Source organism: Ursus americanus, chromosome 33 (assembly GCF_024610735.1).
Source record: "Ursus americanus isolate L20-20 chromosome 33, mUrsAme1.1.p, whole genome shotgun sequence".
Classification (NCBI taxonomy): domain Eukaryota; kingdom Metazoa; phylum Chordata; class Mammalia; order Carnivora; family Ursidae; genus Ursus; species Ursus americanus.
Window position 1 is genome coordinate 250,870 of NC_142159.1, and position 26,604 is coordinate 277,473.

At 41.5% G+C, this 26,604-nt stretch overlaps 1 protein-coding gene and 1 long non-coding RNA gene across 2 annotated transcripts in view; both read right to left on the bottom strand.

Moving 5' to 3' along the window:
- SMAP2 (small ArfGAP2) overlaps positions 1–25,730 on the bottom strand; it is a 47,263-nt gene extending 21,533 nt beyond the window's left edge. The window contains exon 1 of the mRNA XM_045771894.2: positions 25,221–25,730. Within this exon, the coding sequence (XP_045627850.1) occupies positions 25,221–25,323 (103 nt within the window). The 5' untranslated portion in view covers positions 25,324–25,730. The remainder of the gene's footprint in view (positions 1–25,220) is intronic.
- LOC148107200 (uncharacterized) lies at positions 13,255–21,467 on the bottom strand. Its single transcript, XR_015722765.1, has 2 exons — positions 16,665–21,467; positions 13,255–14,415 (listed from the first exon to the last, which is right to left on the bottom strand). It is a non-coding gene; the product is annotated as an uncharacterized LOC148107200 (long non-coding RNA).
- Positions 25,731–26,604: the final 874 nt, after the last annotated feature.

Here is a 26,604-nt window from a genome sequence, read left to right on the forward strand (position 1 = left end):
GCAGACAGCAGACCTGTGATGTTTGCTGTCCTATTCCCAGAGCGTACATAGCACAGTTCCTCAGAACATTAAGAACATTCATTAATATATTAAGAATGATTTACTAAAAATTAGAAATGACAGATTACATAAATGTTGTGACTCTCTAATATATAAATATGTCCATGTTACAGTAATTTTTTTAAAGATTTTATTTTTAAGCGATCTCTACACCCAACATGAGGCTCAAACCCACAACCTCCAGATCAAGAGTTGCACACTCCATCAACTGAGCCAGCCAGGTGCTGCCATATTATACTAATTTTAAAATCCAGTTTTGAAATGGTATATGCAGAACAATTCCATTTTTAAGAGTGTGAATAAATATACACATATGCACAGAAAAATGTCTAGAAGAACATATGTAAAATATTAAAAGCTATTATATCCGGGTAGTAGGGTTGTGAAAGATCTATTTTCTTCTCTATATTTTTATGTATTCACTGAATTGTTTGCAATGAACTTGTATTCAGATATTTGAAAAACAACACAGCCATCCATGACTCCTTATTGGCTGCAGGAGAGGCTGAAACACCTTAACATGACATATAAAAACCTCTAGAAGCTTATACTTTACACATGCTGAGCAAATCATCATTCTGAAATTTGCCATGTACTCACACCTGTTTACCTACACCATTCTTCCTACCCAGAATGGCTTTCTCCCCATTTCCTGCTTCACAAACTTCAAAATCTAGTCCAGTGTCACCTCCTCTGTGAAGCCCTCTAATGGAATAAATCCTGACCTTCTTTGTGGTTATCAGTCACTGTATGCTTTGCTCTTCTAATACTTAATATCTTATTATAGCTAGTTGCTTACAAGTCTCTCTTGCCCTAAATAGACTGTGAGCTCTAGACGGCAAGGACCACACTCCTTCATCGTTTATCCCAAATACTTAGCACAATGCTTGCAAACAGTACATCCAAAATTAATATTTGTTAAATGAAGTCACCAATAAGATAAAAGTATATAATTATTTTTCCTGTTTTGCAAAATGAAGGGAGAAGATGTTTTCAAACACCTTAAAGGTGAAGCTACCACACAGAAAAGGGATTAGGTTACTCTGGTGAGGCTCCAGAGGCTGAACTAGCACCAGTGAGTAGAAGTTAATTTTAGCACACTCTGGGGAAGAAATTTGTAACAGTTCAGGCTGTGTGAAAACAAATGCAGCCTATCCAGAAACGGCAGAATCCAGGGAGTGCAGGTGTTCAAGGAGAGGCTGGATGAGCATCTCTCAGGGGTGGCAGAGACATGATCCCCACACAGTGGATGGGCAAACCACGAGCCCCAAGGTCACTTCTACACCACAGTTCTACTAGCTGATTTGTAGGTAATTTGGGGGTCTTCCTGCTTGACATTCAACGGCTATGAAAATGCAGCATGAGATAATCAATTTATGAAGATGTTAGGTCTTGATGAACCTAAAGAACTGAATCAAATTCAGTGTGTGGAGCCTGTGACTGGCACTGAAAACTGGTCTGATTATGACAGACACATGGGAAAGAAGCTAAATCAACAAACTCTGGTTTGAAAACAGAGGTTATTTGACTTGGCCCGTCTTCAACTCCAACACAAAATTTGGGGGTCGAAGTGATGAGGAAGCAGTGATTACTTGAAGAACAATTCTAATGATAGTTACCTCAGTTCCACTCATCATGTCCCTTCACCCCCTTATTCACTACAAAGAATACACAGAAACACCAGGGCCATCTCGGAGAAATTGAATAAGGCTGCTGAGAGCCTATTTTCATCTATACAAAACAAAATTCACTTAGTTCCCTTTTCTAAAATAACAGTAAACAGTAACTTTGAATTTCTGTCTGCGTGAACATTTTAAGGAACCATCAGATCAACATAAGGGCTTACTCAATCAACCTCTGCTCTCAGAATGTTCTGCAAGAGAAGTTCCTTTCCATCCGGTCTGTCTCGCAAGAATGCTGTTTCCTTTTACAAAAGAGACACTGTCCACATTCATGTATTTGAAAATAGCAGAAGTTAAGCTTTTTAAATGTTTGAGACAAAGCAAATTGAAACACTTCTGAGATTGATTATAGAATAAAGGCAAATACTACACCAAGGAATTTTAAATTGGGAAATCAGAGGTAGAAAGAACGTTAGAAGTCACTGAGTCTAATCCCTCACTGAATGCAGGAGATCCTTATACAGGAGACCACCTGGGTCCTCCTTGAACAGCTCCAGTGATAAGTCAGTTATGTACCATTTCAAAAGGTGGTCACGTTTATTGTTAGATGGCAATCACTATTAGAGATGCCTTCCTAGTACTGAGTCCCATTATTCTGCATTTTTATCTCTTAGTGCTGCTTCTAGACTCCTCCCATATTTATATAAAATAACAAGGTATGCAAGATAAAGATGGAACTTAAGATACCAGCTACTCCGGGGTGCTTGGGTGGCTCTGTCAGTTAAGCATCCAACTCTTGGTTTCAGCTCAGGTCATGATCTCGGGGTCCTGAGCTCAAGCCCCATATCAGACTACACACCCGGTGCAGAGTCTGCTTGTCCCTCTCCCTCCCCCTCTTCTCCTCCCTGCTCTCTCTCTCTCTCTCTAATAAACAAATAAAATCTTAAAAAAAAAAAAAAAGATAGCAGCTACTCATAAACCCAACCAAATACAAGACAGATGAGCCAACTCAATCCAGGAGGTCAGTGACAGAACAGAGATAGCCATCAGACTGCTATGACATCAGTGGAGATGAAGCGGAGCAAGATCATCCCACCAGGTAACCCCCAAGAAAGGTTGGTGAAGTACAACACGGCTGAGCACTCACGGATGAAATGATTAATCAATCTACATCTAAACCTATTTCAGCAGTTAACTTAAAATGTCTTTTCTCTAAAGACATTAAAGCTTAGAAATCAACAGGGAAGCAGGCATTCTTCTTTCCATAGGTGTTAGCAGTGCTTACAGACCTGGATTTGCCTTGACTTTGCTCAGCCCTGGGCAAGGGAAGACCAAAAAATTAAATACAACTGCAAAAGAGCCTAGAGGAATCAGTCCAAAATAATAACCTAGCCAAAGGGCCAGGGGCCAAAACAAGGCACATGTCCACAGCTGGGTGCAACAGCTTTCCTCAGCAACTTTATACGGTGGCTATTCATTTCTTTGATATCCTAGCAAAACCAGGACTTGCTTTGAACTAGTCCAAAACATGCTTGTACATATCTCATGTTATTTACTTAGCTCTGGCTAGTCACACAGTTAAAGATGGGGTTATCTAAGCTGTGCCACTAATCAGCTGTTTGACTTCAGGCAAGTCAATTCACTTCTCCAAGAGTCAATTTCCTTACCTAGATTAGAGTATCTCTGAACCCTACCTCTTTTCAAAGGTAGAAACGGTATCTCTAAAATTCATTGAGCTACTCTGAAAAGACTAAAGGAAGGCAGTTAACTTTCATAAATTTGGGTCCATGCCAGTCTTATTCTCCTGGTTAGGAGTGGGTGGGATTCACTGTACAGACTGTAACCCTTCCCTTCTGTCTGTCCCGGCAGCAGATGATAACCAGTACATACTTAGGTGATGTTTCTGGTAATAAAAAACTACCAAATCAACAACTGTACCATTATTACTCAACTCTTCAGAACACTTCAGAAGGGAAAGGGCAGGTCCTAGTATGGCCTCTTCTTTTTTTTTTTTTTCTCTGAAAAGGACATTCTGGCAAGGTATGTTCCGATGATGTTATCACCCCATTCAAAGACATGTAACTGGACCCCCATGGTCAAGTGAACTTGAAACTCCTAAGTGTGGCTTAAATTCTTGCCTGATCTGGGCCTTTCTAGAATCAATTCTTATTACTCCTCTCTTCACCTCTATATACCAATGAAGACATCAATTCCCCTTAAAACTATGTGTACAGGTGCTAGCTGTTATATTTCAGCCACAGAGAGAAATGTCTGAAGGTAAATCCTACCCACAGACACCCAGAGGCCTTTTTCGCATTCAGGAATGGGGCACAAACAGAGAGACTCCTGGGCGAGGTGAGTCCCTGATTCCAACCAGACGGCCTCCAGCCAGTCCTGGAGCAGTTGTGAGGTATTCTTGGTGGTCCTGTCTGAAAGCTTGAGACAAGGTCCAAGTCTCTTGGGGTTTCCCTGGGAAAGTCTGGTATGTGCTGCTATGATTGTTTTTGTAGTAAAGAGCCAACATATTTTAAGGAGGGAAAAAGACCTAGTCAAAAGATTTTCTGCCCAGGGTTGAAGAATCTCATGAAGTCAGTGAGAAGATTCAGCGGATTACACAAGCTGATGCCTCCAGTGGCGGCCAGTCCTCTGATGTTACAAACATAGAATATGGCAAAAAATACAAATCTGAACACGGCCACCTCTTCACTTGAAGACACAATAGGTTTTCCTGAAAAAGAACAGAAAAGTGAGCCCCCTAAGCTTTCATTTCATGCAGTGATGACGGCTTGCCTTCAAGGACACCCACACGGTCACTCAAAGACACATCAAAATCTCTCCAATTCCGAATGACTGGTGCCAAAACCACTAAAAGCATCTCAGAAGAATGTAGAGCAACTTCAGAGGAAAAGAATGGATGGTATGGTTGAAAATACTTATCTTCAGGAAAGCCTAGAGCTGCTTTCCCAAGAAGCCGCAGGGTGGAAGCAAAGAGCGTGGGAACAAAAGGGAAAAAATGCTTGAAAACTCAAAGACACAAATGAAAAAGGTTGTAAATGATACAGAGAGCCAGCTAAAAATCTCTGACTAAACCTGTGCTGGGGATGATAAACCTGCCTGCTCTATTTAGAGATCTATGCATAATGGCAATTCGGGATTAGATCAAAAGAGTGGATCAGAAAATGGAGACCACCTAGACAATGAGTCCAAAGTCGACTGACAAAACTCATCCCTGACTCAAATGTCCCCTTAAAAAGGCCTGAAGGGAAAAAGCAAGGAACATTTAAAAAACTATGTGAAGAAAATCAAATGAAAAAAGAGCTTACAGGTCCAATGAGAAATTGCCAAACTGAGCAAGCATCTTTGCAGTTTGAAGATTCACAGCTTGAAAGTGAAATTCAGGGGCGCCTGGGTAGCGCAGTCGTTAGGTGTCTGCCTTTGGCTCAGGGCGTGATCCTGGCGTTCTGGGATCGAGCCCCGCATCAGGCTCCCTGCTCTGCTGGCAGCCTGCTTCTTCCTCTCCCACTCCCCCTGCTTGTGGTCCCTCTCTCGCTGGCTGTCTATCTCTGTCAAATAAATAAATAAATAAATAAAAATCTTTAAAAAAAAAAAAAAAAAGAAAGTGAAATTCAAGAGCTTCAGCTGAAACTTCAAACACTGACCCAACTACAGCAAGAACATATAATGAAACGTGCAGAAAGCTAATCGACGAGGTAACATACTGCTTAGAAATGAAGAAACTTCCCGAAGTGTAAGAAAACATCAGCAGTATACACCAGAAGTGCAGCTCCTATGGAAAGAGGGCCAAAGACCTAGAGAGAGAACTGGAAAGAAACACTTCCTCTGCCAAAGATGGATTATGTCCCGTGAGAAAAAAGCTCATTGGCATCCCTGTCAGCTGAGAGGAAAGCTCAATGAGCTAAGAAAGAAGCTGGCCACAGCAGACAAGAATTGGCTAAAAGAGAGTTTAAATTCCAACTTTCCCCCAGGGACTACTCAAGAATCGGAGGCCTGAAAGGGCATCCCTCTCCTTCATCAGGTTCCCCAGGAAGGAAAGGGTTAAACCATGAGACCCGAGGGACCCAGGGTCACAAGCAGGTTTGATTTAGCTTCTCCAGCAGCTGCCCCCTGAACATCCACAGTCATCCATGGGACATTTGCTTATTTCTCTCTTTAAAAGTAATTTTGATTTATCCCTTTTTAGGAAACGGCTGTTACTTAATGGATGCTACATTTGCTCTCATTATAATTCCTAAGATACTGCTTAATATCATTCTTAGGAACATGTTATCTCCAATTAATTGGACTCTCCAGAATTGGACCATACAACTATTGCACTTTGGTGGAAATAAAATATCCACTATTACTTAAACCATTCATTGAAGTTTGACACGATTATGTAGAGATACTTGAAACAATACAGGAAATGCAATGAGTTGTTAAAAATCTACAAAAGTAACTTAACATTTATCTCAATAAATGTTGATTAGTTTTAAAAACAATGCAACACAGGGGCGCCTGGGTGACTCAGTCAGTTAAGCATCTGACTCTTGATTTCAGCTCAGGTCATGGTCTCAGGGTCCTGAGATCGAGTCCCAAGATGGGCTCCATGCTCAGCATGGAGTCCGCTGGACAGTCTCTCTCCCTCTGGCTCTCCCCCCTCTAAAAAACAAATAAACACACAAACAAAAACAATGCAACACAGACAAAAAGTAAACGACACCCCAGCTAAACTTAGTAATATTTATATTCATTAGGCCCTAAATTCATAGATTAATTTAGGGGAATTAACATTTTGCAATTATTTGTTTCTTAAGTTTTAAATTTCCTTTTAACCACTGTTACTTCATTTAGAATGTGCTTTGCTATAAAAAAAAAATGTGCTTTGCTGTTTAACTGTTTCTAAATTTTAAGGCAGTCAAAATAGAAGTTTTCCCTTCTTAAAAAAAAAAAACAAAACCCAGTATGTACACAGTTCTTGTTAAATAAATGCTCCCATGAGAGAGCAGTATACAAGTTGTAGTACATGGTGCTGGGCCTCCAAGCGGGAAGCCCCACTGCTTCTGGAGAACTTTCATTTCCACTTGGAGGATGAGGTCTCTTATGTCAACGACCTCAGGAAGAGGCCTGGATGCCTAACTACAGAGAAATGAGTAAAAGAGCCCTATGTGAACAGCAGCACCAGAAGGCTAATTTGGCTTTTACCTCAGGTCAAGTTCCCCAGAGAGTAAACTCCTGAGAGGTGGATACTTCGCGCCTTTCTCATGGAGGAGAGCATGGTGCTCAGCAAAAAGAAATCAAGCAAAGTAACCAGGAAGCTACACTGGTCCCATAAAGCGAAGGCACAGAGACCTCAGGATTAGGAAGTAGAACAGGGACTAAGAACAAACCAAGGTAGGATCAGCAATTAAACTCTGAAAGGGTGATTATTTTTTAGCTTCGTATATTTTGTAATAAATTCCCGTTTTCGTTCTCCCTTTGTACTCAAAGTTCTAAACAGTATTAACAGGGCTGAGGGGAAAGAATCAAAGGAAGTGATTTCTGTCTCTATATGAGCCAGAGCTTTAGAGCAGAGATGGCAACATGATGAAAGCATCGATAATCCAGAAGAAGCAACCCAGAGCGGGAAAGAGGAGCAGGACACACTGAAGCTACCTGGGCAAACTATCATTTCTACTTTGGACTCTCCTTCCTGAATTCATACTTTGGAGGTTCTAAATCGTGGTCAGTAAGGAAACTGGACTACTTGTACTTTCCTGATTAACTTTGGATCTCTCATAAATAGCTGTACCTGGGCTATTACTTGTATTTGCAAAAAATCATTTTGTGAAAACCTTGCTCTATCCACTTTCCCAGTCAAGCCTCTTCTTCCTGCCCTGATCCCAGAGCATCTTGTTGTTGTCCTGTGGCACTCATCTATGGTTGTTTTGTTGTTGGGTTTTATTTTGTTTATTTCTGTAAGCTTCTTTTTGTAACAATTAATTTAGTATACTTTTTAAAAACCTAGTATTTTTCTTATGTGGACTTGAGGTTTAAATTGCTTATTACTCAGAAAATCACAAAGATAATTTAAATATCTTACATAGAAAGTTAGGGAAAGGGTATCCTTAATGCTCTTTGTCTCCTGGTTAGCCCATGATATTTTGGCTCTAGCCAATTTCCTCTGCACAAAGACTCTGCTTAAACCATTTATGAATAAGATAGAAGAGTGGCGGCTGAGACATGGCATCTCCAAAAAGGGAGGGGGGAAATAAAAAAATAGCTGCTTTCATTGGGGGCAGGAAGGAGATTGTTTCATTAGGAGCTAAACAGTGAGACTATCTCAGTACGAACAATTGTTTGGCTTGAAGGCTCTATGTGGGCAATTACTCCAGCAAAGGCTCAGCTGGGATGGAACACGGAGCCTGCCAGGACTGAGGGATAGGGACTGACACAGGCTTAAGTGTCTCAATCATGGCTTTGGGATCCCACAGCATCCCAGAAAGGATACTCACAAAACGTACTCTACCCCAGTTAGCAAGCAGCATCATTCTGTACCTAACCCAGTTAAGACTGTGGATTTGCAAGAAATGAGGAAAATATGACACGGTGCGGGGGGGGGGGGGGGGACTGCAAAGTTATTCAACCTAAAATCAACATATTACAGCAAAAGTGGCAAGTATTAAAATTAGATCTCATAAGAGAACTAGTACATTTTTAATCACTACCTCAATGGCTAACAGCAGGTTGTGGGGAAGAGGTATACAGGGAGAGATCGCTGAGCTAAAAGCTTGGCAATCATTTCAAAGTCGGCCAGGTGGACCTGATATTTCAAAACTTGATATTATAATTAAATGAATTTCCTATCACTCATGACCTCACTTCAGATAACAAAAGCTCAACCTCATTCACTAGAAGTCATTGTCTTCATCCTCTAGGGACATTTACGTCTGTACATTTTTTAGGTTGCTTCAGGTTAAAACCTTAACTTCCTCTTGGCAACAACCAGCATCTACACATATTCCGAAAACAATACTGAAGACGCAAAGTGAGCCCACCCAGTTAGGAAAGGCCTATCTTGAAAAGAAGCTACTAAAGAAGAGTGATATAGCTCCTGACCAATGAGGTTGCTCATTCTCCATCCCCAGGATCGGTAATTAGCCGAAGAGGAACAATATGAAAATAGATATTAAAAATAGCCCACATTCAAACAGTACACTTTTCTCTTTCTGGAGCAAAGCCTCTCAACTGAAGCAATTTCCCCCAGGGGCCAGTGTCAACGTCGGGAGACATTTTTAGTTGTCACAGCTGGCAGGGGTGGTGGGGGGAGAATGTTACCGGCATCTAGTGGGCAAGGCCAGGGATGCAGGTAAACATCCTACGGGGTACAGGACAACCACTCAACAAAGAAGTATCCAAAATATCAATAGTGCTGGGGCGCCTGGGTGGCACAGCGGTTAGGCGTCTGCCTTCGGCTCAGGGCGTGATCCCGGCGTTATGGGATCGAGCCCCACATCAGGCTCCTCTGCTATGAGCCTGCTTCTTCCTCTCCCACTCCCCCTGCTTGTGTTCCCTCTCTCGCTGGCTGTCTCTATCCTGTCGAATAAATAAATAAAATCTTTAAAAAAAAAAAAAAAAAACAAAATATCAATAGTGCTGAGGCTGAGAAATCCTTCTCTACAAGAATCATTTCTAGGCCATTTAGTTTGAAGCATGTGAGATATAAGAATATTCCAATTCTGTGGAAGAGTCTCTTCTCTTGTTCTGTAACAAACAGATAAACATTTGGATACAGAGTTCCAAAATTGGAAAGAACCTTAAGGATTACCTAGTCCAAGCACAGTTGGAGAAACTAAGGTCCAGAGAGGTCAAGTCATTTACCCAAGTTCATTGAAGAAATCACCAGCTGGGCTGGAATTAAAATCGTCTTTATACACCTCCAAACGTGTTACACGTGGATGCTCAGTAATGGTGGCTAAATTGATATCTGTTCTTTAGGTGGTCTTTTCTATTATAACATACGACTCGCTCTCTGCTGCTGGGAAGTCCAACATCTGAGATTGTGTATGAACGTTTATTCACACCCCTTCCTACCCATATTCTTCTCCCTCAAAGGAAGACCAGAAGTGGAGATCATACTAGAGCTCAAGAACAAGTGGCCAGGCAGAATACGCCTTTCCATTATTCGAAGGGAGGCTCATGCCTTTCAGCCAGAAGGAGGCTTTACACAAAACCTGAGTCCACAAACAAACCCTTGTGCAAAACCATGGACACATGACGTTCTCTCCCCAACGGTGTGCAGCAGCTTTCCTAACACATCAGAGGAGCCCAACCAATGGCAAACAGATGGAAAATCGGTGCCAGTTTAACTGAATCACAGCCGTATCCAAACAAGCTAGAGAACTTCCATTTCCAAACAAACAGCAGTCTAGAAATTAATTCTGGGATCAAAGTACAGACGGTTGGTCCAGTGGCACGCTGAATGTTAGTCATCAAAACAGCCCTGGCTTAAGGGAGGAGAGCAAAGGGTGAAGATTTGGCCCTTTCAAAAAGAAAACACTACCATGTTTCAAAACTAGATGTTTCAGAATTGGGTATAATGAGATTCGGGTCAGGTGTGGTGCAAGGGGATGGGGCAAATGTCAACCGTATGGATAGAAAGATCCTGCAAAAAGAACGCTGTGTAGAAGAACCCAGGGCAGGTCTCTAGGGGAAAAAAATCACAGCTTCAAAAGAGCTAAAGCAAGGTTCTTCAAATTAAACCTGTTCCAGTGGGTACAAGAAGAGCTTCTAAAACTGCTACAAAGTTATTATTAATTTCTGCAGCACCTGAGAACAGTGTCTAAATATTTACTCCCATCCCACAAAAAGGCTAAAGGAGTGCTTTTTCGGCCTCCTGTTTCACACCCCATGCAAGATGCAAGATAATGTGTCACACTAAAACCTCCTACTGGGAGGGCAGAGTACTAGCTTCGTGACTGGCTCCAGCTTTCAATGCAGCACGGATGCGAAAGTACAAAAAAGAAATGGCACAAAGAAGTAACTACAGCAAAGCAACCATGAAATTCACCTGCTCGGCTTCCTGGAATGTCACAGATCTTCAAATATGTGAGTTAACAGCATGAGGATGACTTTCAGAAGACAAAACAAAAAATGAGTATGATTTGAACACACATTAATAGAGTAACAGTGTTCATGATGGAGGCATAGACACTATGCGCCAGATGCTGCCCATTAGGCATACAGATATACACGGGACACAGTCCCTGTCCTGATGGAATTTATAGTCCAAGGAAATCTCTTATTAAAAAAAAACCAGGGGTGCCTGGGTGGCTCAGTCAGTTAAACTCCCGACTCTTGGTTTCGGCTCAGGTCATGATCTCAGGGTCCTAAGATTGAGCCCCACATCGGGCTCTGCACTCAATGCGGAGTCTGCTTAAGACTGTCTCTCCCTCTCTCTCTTCCCCTGCCCCTCTCTCTTGTTCTTTCTCTCAAATAAATAAATCTTAAAAAAAAATAAATAAATAACCCCAAAAAAACCCCAAACAAAAATGCGGTAGTATTAACCCCTTTCTACCAATGTAGGACCTCTAATCCACCTTCCCAGTGGACTGGTTAAGTGAAGGAGGACGGTATGAACAACAAAAGATGCTGATCAATACACAATTTCCATATATATTCCCATATACCAAGCATATAATGTGGAAGACTGTGCATGAGGTAAGAATATATCTTGGCCCATCTTGCTGTGATCATGTTCCATAAATCCGTTCCTTACGGTCAAGCCGGATTCTCCACAGCTCTCCACTCCCTGCCTCAACAGATGTTCACCACGGTGAAGCAGTTTAGAATGACAACTCCACAGCAAAGCTGTCTCTGCATGGGCTCAGCCCAGAGGACTTCCTGACAACTTTTTAAAATTAGAGGGCCCACGCGACCACTCACCTCTGAACACATAAAGAATCCATCAGTGTAACAGCAACACAAAAATTTACATTGCAGCATTATTTATAATATTGAAAACCTAAAAATTCAAACGTCCAACAATTGGGCAAGAGTTAAATAAATAATGACATATTCAAACGATGGAATATAATAAAGGTATTTAAATATTTTTAAGGTCATGAAAAATGCTTATGATAAATGTTAAGCAAAACAATAACGACATAAGTGCAAGTAAATAAATGGATGACAGGGATTATGTGAAATATCTTCTCTATCATTATATTTTTTCATATACTTCCCAAAGATTTTTTTTCACAAGTGAGTAATTTTCAAAATCAGGGGGAAAACAAATAGTGTTCACTTTTTTAAAAAGATTTTATTTATTTATTTAGTTAGTTAGTTAGTTAGTTAGTTATGAGAGAGAGCTCAGGGGTTGGGGGGGACAGGGACAAGCAGACTCTGTGCTCAGCGTGGAGCCTGAAGGGGTGACAGGTTGGGGTGGGGTGGGGGTGCTTGATCCCACGACCAAGATCATGGCCTGAGCCAAAATCAAGAGTTGGCTGCCCAACATACTGAGCCACCCAGGCTCCCCAAAGTGTTTGTTTTTAAAGAAATAGCATTTAACGATGTTTAGCTAATAAGCGTAAGGACCCTCACGCCTCCCCACTCCCCAGTATCCCACAAGACAAAAAATGACTGGTCTATGGTAATGAATCTTTTTTCTTCCTTCAACGCATTAAGAAGTCTAATGAAACTGAGTCCTATTTTTACTCTGCCCACAGTATGGACCCTTGATTTGAGTCACTTGTATCAGACTCCTGTGCAGAAACTAGGCTCAGAACAAAGTCAGAATGCTCAGAGGGACTGCTTTGGAATCCTCCTTCCAATGCTGCTTTAATGATTCTTCCCTTCTCTCACCTACAAGCTGGGATGTTAACACAGCGCTCACACGTCAGGAAAGAGTTTTTCTCACAATTCTCCTCAGTCTAAAACAGCTCCTCTAAACAAACTCCTCAGGCCTACCTTCAGAGAGACAGGGTCCCCGGTTCCAAACAGCTGTTCTTTCAACAAATATGCTTTCAACATAGCAGAAGAGCACGAATCTTTTCACTCTTTCTTTCTCAAATCAGCTGTCACGTTAACTTGGTTTCCAGTAACTGTGCTGTTTATTGCTATTTTGAATAAAAGTGTCATGTAAGAACAGGGAATTTCCTTCCTATTTCTCATTGAAGGGCTTGTGTCAGTTATAACCCAAGTGGTAAAGTATCACCAAGAAGAAGGCACCAGCACCCTCTCCTTTACAAGCTTTATATTGCAGCATAAGATGTTACCAGCTCACACAGAAAATTCTGTAAGAAATTATTTTTTGAAGGCATAAGAACAAAAGCAATCATCTAACAATATTAAGACAAAACGTTTAACTCAAGGCTTGATACACTAGAGAACTCATTTCTAAATCTACACATTGGGGGACTTCCAGTAAGGCAAGGAAAGAGGAAGAGGTTGAACAAAATGTACTTTCAGTGCACTTCAGGAAGTAACATTGTAGGATTAATATCAGTAAACCTGAATCTAAAGATGTAAGCTCTGTGGTACAGGCTTGGGGATTTTATGGTCTTTCCAACACTAGCTGTAAAAGACAGCATGATTGTTTGAAAAAAAAAAAAAAGTAAAGGTACTCTATTTTCTCAAATCACTATGCTAGCTAGGCTTATCGACTATAGCTGAGAGGAGCTCTCTCTTACTCCTGTATTTGCCTTATTGTTTTCAACACATCATAAAATGAGAACATTACACATTTATTTTTTGGGTGAGGAGAAAGGACATGGAGCTTGAGGGATCCAGTTCTCATTGTTTCAAATTAAGAAATTTCTTTTTGAAAGTCCTGACTTGAAATTTTTTAAAAAATCAACATTCTCCAATTGGACTTATGAAATCCAAAACTTTCTAAATAAATTGTATCCTACATGCATTTAAAAGCACCCAGAGGGGCGCCTGGGTGGCTTAGCCATTAAGTGTCTGCCTTCAGCTCAGGTCATGATTCCAGGGTCCTGGGATAGAGCCCCACATTGAGCTCCCTGCTCTGCAGGAAGCCTGCTTCTCCCTCTCACACTCCCCTTGCTTGTGTTCCCGCTCTCGCTCTGTCAGATAAATAAATAAAATCTAAATAAATAAATAAATAAATAAATAAATAAATAAATAAATAAATAAATAAAATAAGGGGCGCCTGGGTGGCACAGCGGTTAAGCGTCTGCCTTCGGCTCAGGGCGTGATCCCGGCGTTCTGGGATCGAGCCCCACGTCAGGCTCCTCCGCTATGAGCCTGCTTCTTCCTCTCCCACTCCCCCTGCTTGTGTTCCCTCTCTCGCTGGCTGTCTCTATCTCTGTCGAGTAAATAAATAAAATCTTTTAAAAAAATAAATAAATAAAATAAAATAAAAGCACCCAGAATACCCATAGGAAATATGCAAACGGGGGGGGGGGGGGAACAGGGCTATGGTCAACAAAAATGGTCAGAGACTACTTTACATTACTTGAAAATGAAAAATAGCAGCAATATTAAAATCTTATTACTAGATTTTACAATCTAGTAATGATATGTTACAAAGGTGTGATTCCAGGGCAAGTTTCAGCCACACATGAGGATCGGGGTGGGGGGCGGCAGAGGAGTGTTGGACAAACTGAAGACAACCACCAGGGCAACCTTACACTGATGGATGGCCACAGCTGAAGGCAGATTTGGCTCATCTCTGGGGTTTTCCACTGGGAAGGGACCTGCAGTTCAGCCATCAATGGACCAGCATCCACAAAGCCTGTGGGGAAATACAGGAGCCAGAAGAGTGGGGTAGGGGAGGAGAAAGTTTGGAAAATGGAAGAGTCAAATACAGTAGCAAAATGTTGTAATTACCAAACATGAGGCTTCAAAAATGCATAGATGTAACTCTTAAATTGAAATGAACAGCCTGAAAAGAACTGGTACTCCGGGAAGCAGTCTGATACGCTTTTTAGAACCAAATTACTTTTTAATTACATCTGTGAATTATACCTGCCAAGAGGAAATTAATTTTTGGAGGAAAGAGAAAAACAATGAAACCTATGCAATTTTTATATACGGTAACTTGACTCAGAGTCCCCTGCCCGTGGCCTCTGTGGAAAATAACAGCCTAAGAAGAAACATACACTCCACTGAAAACCTTCGCTGGCCTAGTTCCACCAATTTCATTAATGTAGCAGGGGCCCAAAGGCAGGTGACCTGATTGACAAAAAAAGCCCTTCTAGAAGGTGCCAAACTTCTATCACATAACTCATTAAACGCTTTATAATCAAGAAGAAAACTACTAGCAATAACTTGGAAAGCTTGGCCTTTAAATGGAGCAACAGCAACCTTCCTTATAAGACAAAAAAATACTTTTCAGGTCCAGAAGAAAGTTGATCCAGGGGTCTCACCTCCCTTCCCCAGTGCTAACCTATCTGAAGCCGTGGAGGAAAAACTCCATACAAACTAGTAAGACTAGTTAAAGTGATATGTGGCACAAGGAAAATTAGCTCAACTGCAATTACCTTAACTGTCAAGGAAAGTCTAATCTGTACCATGAGGCTGCAATCCTCAAAACTCTGTACATCTTATGTGTGGACTCAAGTTTTTCAGTTGTAGATGGGACAAGCTCAATGTATGCGTGTACATACACATGTGTACACACACACACACACAATCATGCCCAAGGCATCCCAGGATCAACAGGGTAGGAAACTTATTTCCTGAGTAACCAAATTGATAAACTGCCCCGGAAGCGACCAACAGTAAGATATAGGTTCAACAGAAGACAATTTTCCTAGACACACATCCTAACTATTTAGGCAATGACTGGGTTGTTAAGTTACCTACTGGGACTAATTATTGTTTCAGCAGCAGTTAAGAATCTTTAGAAGCACAAAAGGTTGTATCTACCTGAAAACCCTTCTTATCTCTTGTCCAAAATAATTTAACTATTTACCTACAAGGAGAAAGAATTACATCTTGGGAGATTTTTTTTCAAGTGCCTTTGTGCCTCAGCCTGTTTCCACTTGGACCCCACCCTTGCTCCACTCTGTCAGTGGGAGCTACGTCTTCCAGGCTCCCCTGCCAACCAATTTCTGGGTAAGTTCCATCAATGGGAGGTAACCGATAATGATAAGATGGAGGAGGGAAGCCAGGGTAATGCTCTCTTAACAGGGTCACAGTTCCTGCTGCCACCAAATAGCTCTTCTTTCCATGCTTCTAGCTCACACCAGATAGCTCAGACTTCTGGCCTTTGGTGACACCAGCACCTTCTAATTTCCTTAGTGGCACACTAACTCCCAGGTGTTGCTAATCTCTGGGTTGCCTCACCACCCCATTTACCTTCTAGACTCTTATATCATCCATGTAACCTATTCTATATATTAAATTCCCTCTACTTGGGGCACCTGGGTGGCTCAGTCGGTTAAGTGTCTGCCTTCGGCTCAGATCATGATCCCAGGTCCCAGGAAGGAGCCCCACATCTGGCTCCCTGCTCAGTGAGGAGCCTGCTTCTCCCTCTTCTCCCCACTTCTGCTTTCTTGCTCTCTCTCTTTCAAATAAATAAAATCTTAAAAAAAAAAAAAAAAAAAAGAACGCATTGCCCTCTGCTTGTACTATCTACAGTGGGGTCTGTTTCTCTGCTAGGTCCCCGACTTTAAAATATGTTTTCAAACTTAGGTTTCTTAAGAATTAAACAAATACTCAGATAACCTGTGAAGGATTTCTTCTAATAAGAAACAAAAGATTTATAGATGTCAAGATCAATTCATTCATTTAAACAAATATTTACTAAGAGCTACATCTATACCAAGCACTACTCTAGGTGCTGGGAATACTACAGTGAATAAAACAGGCACAACCACCCCTGCCCTCATGGAGCTTACATTCTAGCAGACATGTTAATGGTGGCACAGTATAATTTTTAAAAATTTATCAATATAGGAATATTTCTTTAACAATAGAGGAATTTGGTAAAAGTGAATTACTTTAAGGTGTTCTACTCTACATAGATTTGGTTCCTACCTTTTCAGTGTGGTAAGCTGAACTGTCACCTTCCAGGGGCCAATACAGAACTTCTTCAAAATTAGTATCTACTTAAACTGGCCACTTGCTCAAACAGAAGTACAACTGTGATAAGGATTTAAGCAGACACAATAACAGAAGTTAGGCACTGTATGCTTAGAATGTAAAACATGTGTGTTTTATGCAGATATCTGCTTGGCAACTTTTCTACGGGGGATATCATTTGGAGGAGCTGAGTCTCAGTCCATTTAACAAGTCCCTTTGTCCCTTGTCTGTGGCATAGGTAGGGTCCATCAACATAACATACAGAGCCAGCTGCAATGTGCATAATGAGTAAAGTGCAGCAGTCACTAATTGCATGACATCATTTCCAAGATGGAATTTTCAGGCAGAAGAATAGAAACAGACAATGACTCATGCGGTGAACAGTTATATAGACAACTGTGCCCAAGAAAGCTGCCACCTACATATCATAATGACATCAGATGAAAAATGCAGAAAGGAGTTTTCTGATTTATTGGAAAGCAATAGGTTTGCTGAAAAGTATACTGAGAGATCAGGCAGCAGCTACCTGCTTACACCTCCTAAGCAGTGAGCAACCAAGAGCACACATCAAATATTCAGCACTCCTAGACCACTTGAGTACATAAGCATGCTCAGCCTCAAAAATCAACGTCAACTCCAGAAATGACATAATATCTACTGCTGGCATTTCACTAGACTTTTCTAAGATAATTTAATGTACTCATGTACACTTCCATGTTGGTCTTGTGGGCACAATACTGAGACCTTTCTTACTACTCATCAGTTAGAAAACATTTCATGATGCAATACTTGTAATTTCATTTGAGTAGCAGGTAGACTTCCAATAGTGTGGGCTTCTTACACAACAGAGAGTCTAAAGCATATTCATAATCTCAATACTATACAGCAAATCGACTACAGGGCTAGGATTTTAATCTTATTGGCCCCCGCCTACCTTTATCCCTTGCCACTCCCCAACATGTAGTTGAAATATACTAGAGAATTCCCCCCCCACACACACACACACTCAATACCTGTTTGAGGTATTGTTTCCTCTGCTTAGAATGCCAAGTCCCTAAATTCACCTGGCAAAGGCATGCTTCTCATTCAAGACACAGCCTACTTGTCTCTTTGAAGTCATGACTTCCTGAGGCAGACTTGTTTGCTTTCTCCAGAGCTTTCATTTCTCCCTGCACACAATGCCATCATGATAATACTACATTGCATCACTTACCAGTTTACACATCTGCTTCCCCATTCAACTGCATGATCCTTCAGACCAAAGACACGTCTTTAAATCGACCACATATCCTGATACGGTGTCTGACACAAAGTAAGTGCTTAACAAATATTTTCAGAATGAATATATATAGTGTGGGATTGCAGGTTTGCAGAGTTCTCCCTAAACAATAAGGCATTTTCTACTCTCTATCCCTCTGCCACAGAATGCTATTTAAAGGACAGAAGAACAAATAGGAAAGTATCTCCCAGGGAACGGGCTTAACAAGTTGATATTAAAAGACAATCTAATGAGGACTTTGATAAATTACTTTCAGTATAACTGTGTCAACCTAACCATGACTGTTTGAGTTAAGGTGCATTAGCTGTAAAAACCCAGAAAAGTTATTTGATCTAGGCCGGAGAAGGGTGTTTACCAACTAGAGATGGACACAAGACATCTGTTGTCTAGAGCTGATGGAATTTTTTTTAACCTCTCAAAAGGTGCCACAGATACAAGTAAAATAATTTAAACATTGATAGGCAAGTTCATGGTTCTAAGGAATGCTACTTAACAAGCAATGACTTAGCTATCTATCAACACAAAACAGATATAAAGCGAAGCTAGCAATTAATTTACTGGAGTTAAAATTTAGGACTACTGTAGAAAATTTCTACACAAAGACTCCCTGGTCTAATCTTTCATACAAGTTTAAAGAGTGAGGAAATATCCAGGACCATCCTCAAGGGTGCCATAAAGTATATCTGCAAGAATGCCAGAACCCCCATATATAGGAAATGGTTTTGGCTTAAAGACTAGGGAATTATTGGGTGAGTCATTCTAACCATGGCTTCCAGTAACCAGAGTATTTAAGGGAATAAAGTCAGAAAGTGAAACAAATAAAACCAAGATAGAATAAATAAACCCAGCGATGGTGGTAATAAGTAACGCTTACATTTGTGTAACACTTTAGTTACCAGGCACTTTCATTTTTCAAATGAGGAAAATTAAACTGAGAAAGTTCAGTGCAGTGCCGACAGTCACAAAGCAAAAATAAGCAGAGTGAAGGAGTTTAAATGAACATTTCAACATCAAGTCTACAGCCCCTTCCATTACTTTGACTCTTTGCCACCTGAAAGGTGGGCTTATATGAGCTACGGATGGGCCTAGGACACTTCCTAAGATGCCTTCAACAAGAGTAGATGTTTCTAAATCACTTAGGCATATCTTCCAACTTAATCAAGATAACCTAAGTAGAGCCTTAGAAAAATCCCTTGAAAGAATGAAGTGTGCATGGAGAGAGCACTTTCATGCTTTCCACGTTACACTGTTGATTGAAAAACGCAAGGTGCCATGAACCGTAATACTCTACTACATGCATAAAAGCACTGCAAAAGAATATACTTAAATGTAGTTGTTTGCCTGTGCATATATTATCTCTTAAAAGTCCCATAAGAAATTACCACAAGTGGTTACTTCTAGGAAGGGAAAATGGTGGCTCTGGGATCAAGAATAAGAACACAACTTTTCATTGTATATATTCGCCTTTGAACCTTTTATATTTTAAACACATGAAAGTGCCACCTTTTCCAAAGAGCAAATTTAAATTTGAGGGTATATAATGGAAACTGGAACAGAGGCAATGGTTAGGTAATTCAAGGTAAAACATTTCAGAGATAAGATGTCACAGAAGGGAAAAGTACAAAATATTACAAAGTTTCTGTCAAACTCCAGACTTTCAGGTGGTGTTTCACAGTCCGAAGTACATATTCCACAAGACTATCATATCTCTTCTACTTTAGTTCTTGCTCATTAAAAAGCTCTCAATTTTTTACAAATCTTGATACTGAGAAAGTAATATCCCAATAGTGGACACAGGTATTCGGGTCATCAGAAAGATAGATCCTTACATGGTAAATAAGATGGCGCCTAGTTTAAACCAGTCTCTGAAGAGGTTGATTAGGAGTTATTCCAGGCACACTGATAAAATACGGAACCGCAGAGCTAAAGAGTAAGCCTTGGACTAGTACAACCTCACAAGGGTCTATCCAAAAATGGGACCCAGCCTAAACCACGTAGAGTTACCACTGACATATCTGGAATTTTCAGTATGTTTGTCCTTTGTCCTATCACTACTTAAGTCAGTCCAAAAATTTACCCTTAAAGGTCACAATGTCTTTGGGTGATGAGGAAACCATATCTTTGGGCTTAAAAGTAAGTCAAAGCATTTTTTAAAAGGCAGTATCTAAGCAGCTTTCTATGCCACACAGGAATCACTTCAATGCCTTAGGGGTCCCAGAAACCAGTGAGTCTTATGCTCAAGAGAGTTAAAAATCCCAGGACCAACAAAACTCGTACTATGTAAAGAAAACACATGCTTGTTGTCTACTCTGATGTTCACATTACATATCCAAAGCTAATAACATCCTTAAACAAGTACAAGATTTTAAAAGAAGAGCCATTGCCAAAGGGCTATTTTAGAACATCAGAAAAATACACAGGTCTGCAGCCCAGGGCTACATCATCTGATTTAATATTAATAGATTAGCAATCACTCACCAGGTCCTGTACAATTAGCTCTCTATTTTCTAAGAAACAACATGAGACACAGAGATAAACTCAGATCCAAATCTCATTTTCCAAACCCAATAGTTTTTAAATACCTCCTCCCACTATGTGTATTTTTTACCAGAGTTAACAGGTAACTTAATCTGGTACGAGTGTCTCTTCCTCCCAAGATCCAATAGTTATCTGTATGACCATTATGACAACGGAAATTAGGGAAAAGGAGAAGGAAAATGAGTGAGAAGGGTTGAAAGCGTGGAAGAAGCCAGATAATACACAAACTGGATAAACTAAGGCCTACACAACATGTTACTTAACTGAACTGAAAGATGACTGACACCTTGTCATTTCATGTTTAATACAATGGCCAAGTCAATGAAGCCACCAAGCCAAAATGCAAAACTAATTTGTGAAAAGACATCGTTTCAGGAACCAGGATTCTACCATTGATAGTGGTTAATAAAATTTACAATCCCGCAGTTACTAGCTCTCATCAAGAATTAACTAATGTTTCATTATCTGATCCCCAGTAATGTTATTGATAAAGAGCAATGGAAAGTTTTGGGGGAAGAATTGATGAATCAAGCTCTCTCTTCCATATGCTATATTTCATTGGAATATGAGTAAGTATGAGTGGTAGGAGAATTGGGGAGTTGGGGGTAGTGCTAATCATCAAAATGGCATCCCAAATGTAGCAATGCTCACTCTAGTGGGTTGCTTCACTGTGACTCAAGATCTGTCAACTGAGGACATTAGGGAATTTGAGTAAAGCCAGGAGATATACTCCTAAACTTTAAACTGAATCTTCCAATAAGTCTAGGACAAGATTTAACAAGAGTCAACTATAAGAAATTAACCTACTCGTGGCGGGATACAAAATCAATGCTCAGAAATCAGTTGCATTTCTATACACGAATAACGAGACCGAAGAAAGAGAAATTAGGGAATCCATCCCATTTACAATAGCACCAAAAACCATACGTTACCTTGGAATTAACTTAACCAGAGACGTAAAGGACCTATATTCTAGAAACTATAAATCACTCTTGAAAGACATTGAGGAAGACATAAAAAGATGGAAAAATATTCCATGCTCATGGATCGGAAGAATTAACATAGTTAAAATGTCCGTGCTACCCAGAGCAATCTACACTTTCAATGCTATCCCGATCAAAATACCGAGGACATTTTTCAAAGAACTGGAACAAATAATCCTTAAATTTGTATGGAAACAGAAAAGGCCCTGAATCACCAAGGAACTGTTGAAAAGGAAAAACAAAGCTGGGGGCATCACAATGCCGGATTTCGAGCTGTACTACAAAGCTGTGATCACAAAGACGGCATGGTACTGGCACAAAAACAGACACATAGACCAATGGAACAGAATAGAGAACCCAGAAATGGACCCTCGGCTCTTTGGGCAACTAATATTTGATAAAGCAGGAAAAAACATCCGGCGGAAAAAAGACAGTCTCTTCAATAAATGGTGCTGAGAAAATTGGACAGCTACATGCAAAAGAATGAAACTTGACCACTCTCTCACACCATACACAAAAATAAACTCCAAATGGATGAAAGACCTCGATGTGAGACAGGAATCCATCAAAATTCTAGAGAAGAACATAGGCAGCAACCTCTACGACATCGGCCAAAGCAACCTTTTTCATGACACATCCCCAAAGGCAAGAGAAACAAAAGATAAAATGAACTTATGGGACTTCATCAAGATAAAAAGCTTCTGCACAGCCAAAGAAACAGTCAAAAAAACTAAGAGGCAGCCCACGGAATGGGAGAATATATTTGCAAATGACACTTCAGATAAAAGACTGGTATCCAAGATCTACAAAGAACTTCTCAAACTCAATACACGAGAAACAAATAAATCAAAAAATGGGCAGAAGATATGAACACTTTTCCAATGAAGACATACAAATGGCTAACAGACACATGAAAAAATGTTCAAAATCATTAGCCATCAGGGAAATTCAAATCAAAACCACACTGAGATACCACCTTACGCCAGTTAGAATGGCAAAAATAGACAAGGCAAGAGACAACAATTGTTGGAGAGGATGTGGAGAAAGGGGATCCCTCCTACATTGTTGGTGGGAATGCAAGTTGGTACAGCCACTCTGGAAAACAGTGTGGAGGTCCCTTAAAAAGTTAAAAATTGAGCTACCCTATGATCCAGCCACTGCACTACTGGGTGTTTACCCCAAAGATACAGATGTAGTGAAGAGAAGGGCCATATGCACCCCAATGTTCATAGCAGCAATGTCCACAATAGCTAAATCATGGAAGGAGCCGAGATGCCCTTCAACAGATGACTGGATTAAGAAGCTGTGGTCCATATATACAATGGAATATTACTCAGCTATCAGAAAGAACGAATTCTCAACATTTGCTGCAACATGGACGGCACTGGAGGAGATAATGCTAAGTGAAATAAGCAGAGAAAGACAACTATCATATGATTTCTCTCATCTATGGAACATAAGAACTAGGATGATCAGTAGGGGAAGAAAGGGATAAAGAAAGGGGGCGTAATCAGAAGGGGGAATGAAGCATGAAAGACTATGGACTATGAGAAACAAACTGAGGGCCTCAGAGGGGAGGGGGGTGGGGGAATGGGATAGACTGGTGATGGGTAGTAAGGAGGGCACGTATTGCATGGTGCACTGGGTGTTATACGCAACTAATGAATCATCAAGCCTTACATCGGAAACCAGGGATGTACTGTATGGTGACTAACATAATATAATAAAAAATCATTTAAAAAAAAAAAGAAATTAACCTACTCATTTACATCAAAAACCAGGGATGTACTGTATGGTGACTAACATAATATAATAAAAAATCATTTAAAAAAAAAAAGAAATTAACCTACTCATTTACATCAAAAACCAGGGATGTACTGTATGGTGACTAACATAATATAATAAAAAATCATTTAAAAAAAAAAAGAAATTAACCTACTCATTTACATCAAAAACCAGGGATGTACTGTATGGTGACTAACATAATATAATAAAAAATCATTTAAAAAAAAAAAGAAATTAACCTACTCATTTACATCAAAAACCAGGGATGTACTGTATGGTGACTAACATAATATAATAAAAAATCATTTAAAAAAAAAAAGAAATTAACCTACTCATTTACATCAAAAACCAGGGATGTACTGTATGGTGACTAACATAATATAATAAAAAAAAATTAAATAAAAAAAAAAAGAAGAAATTAACCTACTCAACATAAATGGATTCCAAAATACTTTTTAAAGCAAATTCTGGCTAAGGAAAAAATGCAGGAAAGAAGTCTGGGGACATGCTTTCCTAAAAGTACAGGCCATTTATTTATTGGCAGAGGACATTAAAGTATACTACTAGGTGTTTAAATCAATGTTCTCCTTACATAACCTTATTTTTCTAAAATAAAAGATAATTACCTAAAGGCATCAATTAGGCATGTCCTTCCTTTCTCAATATTGATAAACACAAATACATTTGAATCTTTGTTGTAGACTATGCAACCAGTATGCTATATGGCAAACGATAGTGATAAATCCACTGAATTATGAACAGAAGCAAATTAACAATAGCTCCCAACATATAACTATGCCCTTCTCCCCAAAGGGAAATGAATTTTCCCAACTTCTCCAACTTCTCCAATTACAACCCAAAGACTTCAGAAAGAAAATAAGGAAACAAAATATTTACAGAAGTTGGTATCTATAAATTTTGAGTGCTAATAACCAAACTTTCACTTATAACCAAGCTTTCCTATCATACTGATTTTTAATTGGATCAAACCATGCATCTTTGAGGGCACAGCAAACAAAGGCTAAATGTCTCCAACAATTTACAATGATCACATTTCACCTTCATTCATATTGGAAAGGTAATGACCACGGAAGCAACAAATTTGATGCATCCCCTGCTTCCTTCTCTCCACTGATTAAACGGATCCTGCACTACAGCCACAATCTGGTAGTCTCTCCCACCGCACACGCGCGCGCGCAAACACACACACACACACACACACACACACACACACACACACGGCCTCCAACGCACTCCACGGCCAGGGCTAGGCTGTCTAGAAATCCGCACTGTGTCACTGCATACGGCAGGTTCCCACTTCACACATTCAGGAAGAAGAAAGCCACCTATGCGCTCTGTCAGATCTCAGCAACTGTAAAATGCCAGAAGGAGCTGCTAAGCAAATAGCGGGCAGCAACAATCACCACCTTAAAAAATTATTTAAGCGGTTTTCCTGCCGTCATCTCACTTCCCTCCTCCCCCTCCCTCCTTCTCTTCCTCCCCTCTCTCTGTCTCTTCCCCCCCTCCCCGCCTCCACACACACACACACACACACACACACACACACACACACACACACTGCAGTTCACCCCTCAGCTTTGCAAGTGGAAGGCGGTGAGCTCTGGGCTGTCTCTGGAATGACAGTCGGCCCAGAACTCATTCGGAGCCCCGACATACAGACATTCTCACCTGCACACACCACGCCACAGCCACCCCCACCATCACCGCCCCCTCCCCCAGCACTCACACTCGCCCTCGCGATCCCGGCGCCGCAGAACACCCAGCAGCCTCCTCAGCTAGAGGAGCACGCGTTACCATTTAACAGGATTCGGGCGGCCTAAGCTCCAGAAACCCCCTCCCCACACAGGCCACCTCCCAGACGCGGCCGGAGGCTGGACCCCTCGCCCGCCGGGAGGGATGCGCTACCTTTGGACTGGCAGTCCGCACAGAACTTGTTATCCTCCTCCAGCAGCAGGTTGGCCAGGACCGCCTGGTACCGATCCACGTCCTTCACCGACTTGCCCGTCATGGCCAGGGTGCCGGCGGGGGCAGAGGGCGACGCGCCCTCCCCTCCCCAGAAACCCCTGCCTCAGTCGGGAGGTGAGGACTCCCGGTCCCCCGCCCAGGGGCACCTCCTGAGCGGGGGAAATCCCTCCCCTAGGGCCCGGCCCAGCGCCCCTTCTCTCGTCAGCCGCGCCCGCCCCCCACTCTGCAGCCCCTCAGTGCGGCGCCCCCTGGCGGGTTCAGGGAAAGGCCCGAGTCCAGAGGAGCCTGCCGGACTAGAGACCCTCAGCTCAGGCAAACGGGGCGCGCAAAGACGACACCCCCGCCCCCCGCCGGCCTGTCTGCGTCCCGCGCCTCGGTTTCCCTGGCAGCTGCCGCCTGCTCGGCCACCACCTCGGCCGCCTACTTCCGGCAGCTCTTCCTCTCCACCTCCACCCTGCCCAGCCCGCGCATGCGCCCCGCCCCTACCGCGTCGCACAGGGCTCTTCCCTCGGCTCCGCCTCTCAGGAACCAATCCGGGCAGAAGTGAGGGGCGGTGCTTGAGGTGGGCGGAGGGAGGAGTGGGCACGCCTCCTGCGTGTCCTTGGAAAAGAATGAATGGAGCCTGACAGAAAGCTAGTGTAAGGAGCGGAAGAAAGTGAAGGAAAACAACAATTAACATTTGCTGAGTTCTTATTAGGTGCCAGGCTCCTGTGTTAAGCGCTTTATATGAATTAACCCAATATAATCTTCAAAACGTCTCTATGAGTTAAATATTTATCATTCTTATGTAACCTGAGGGTTATGGCTACTCCAAAGTCATCCAACTTATTCTTTTCTTCAACAGCCAAATGGAGAGCCCAACCTCCTAATCCAGAATAAGGGGGACAGCACCTCCTCCCCAAGTTTTCAGAGGATTCTGATCACCTGTCCCTGCTCCCACTGAATTCTGGGTTTCTCTGTTCATTACATTTCCTGCCATCTTTGGATATTGTTTACCTGGTGCCTGGATACTTTCTTTCATTTCTTAAATCCTCCCAAAACAGTGCAGTTTCGTGCAGCAGACTTTCACTGAAGGTTATTTGGAAGGATGTGGTGGAAGGAAGGGTGATTACAGCAAAACACACAATAGAGAACTACTTAAAATGACCATTAAACATCAGTGTCCAGGGACACCTGGGTGGCTCAGTGAGGTAAGCGTCTGCTTTCGGCGGCCTAGGTAATGATCCCAGGGTCTCGCATCAGGCTTCTTGCTCTGTGGGGAGCCTACTTCCCCTCTGCCTGCAGCTCCCCCTTCTTGTGCTCTCTCTCTCTCCTCCCCCAAAAA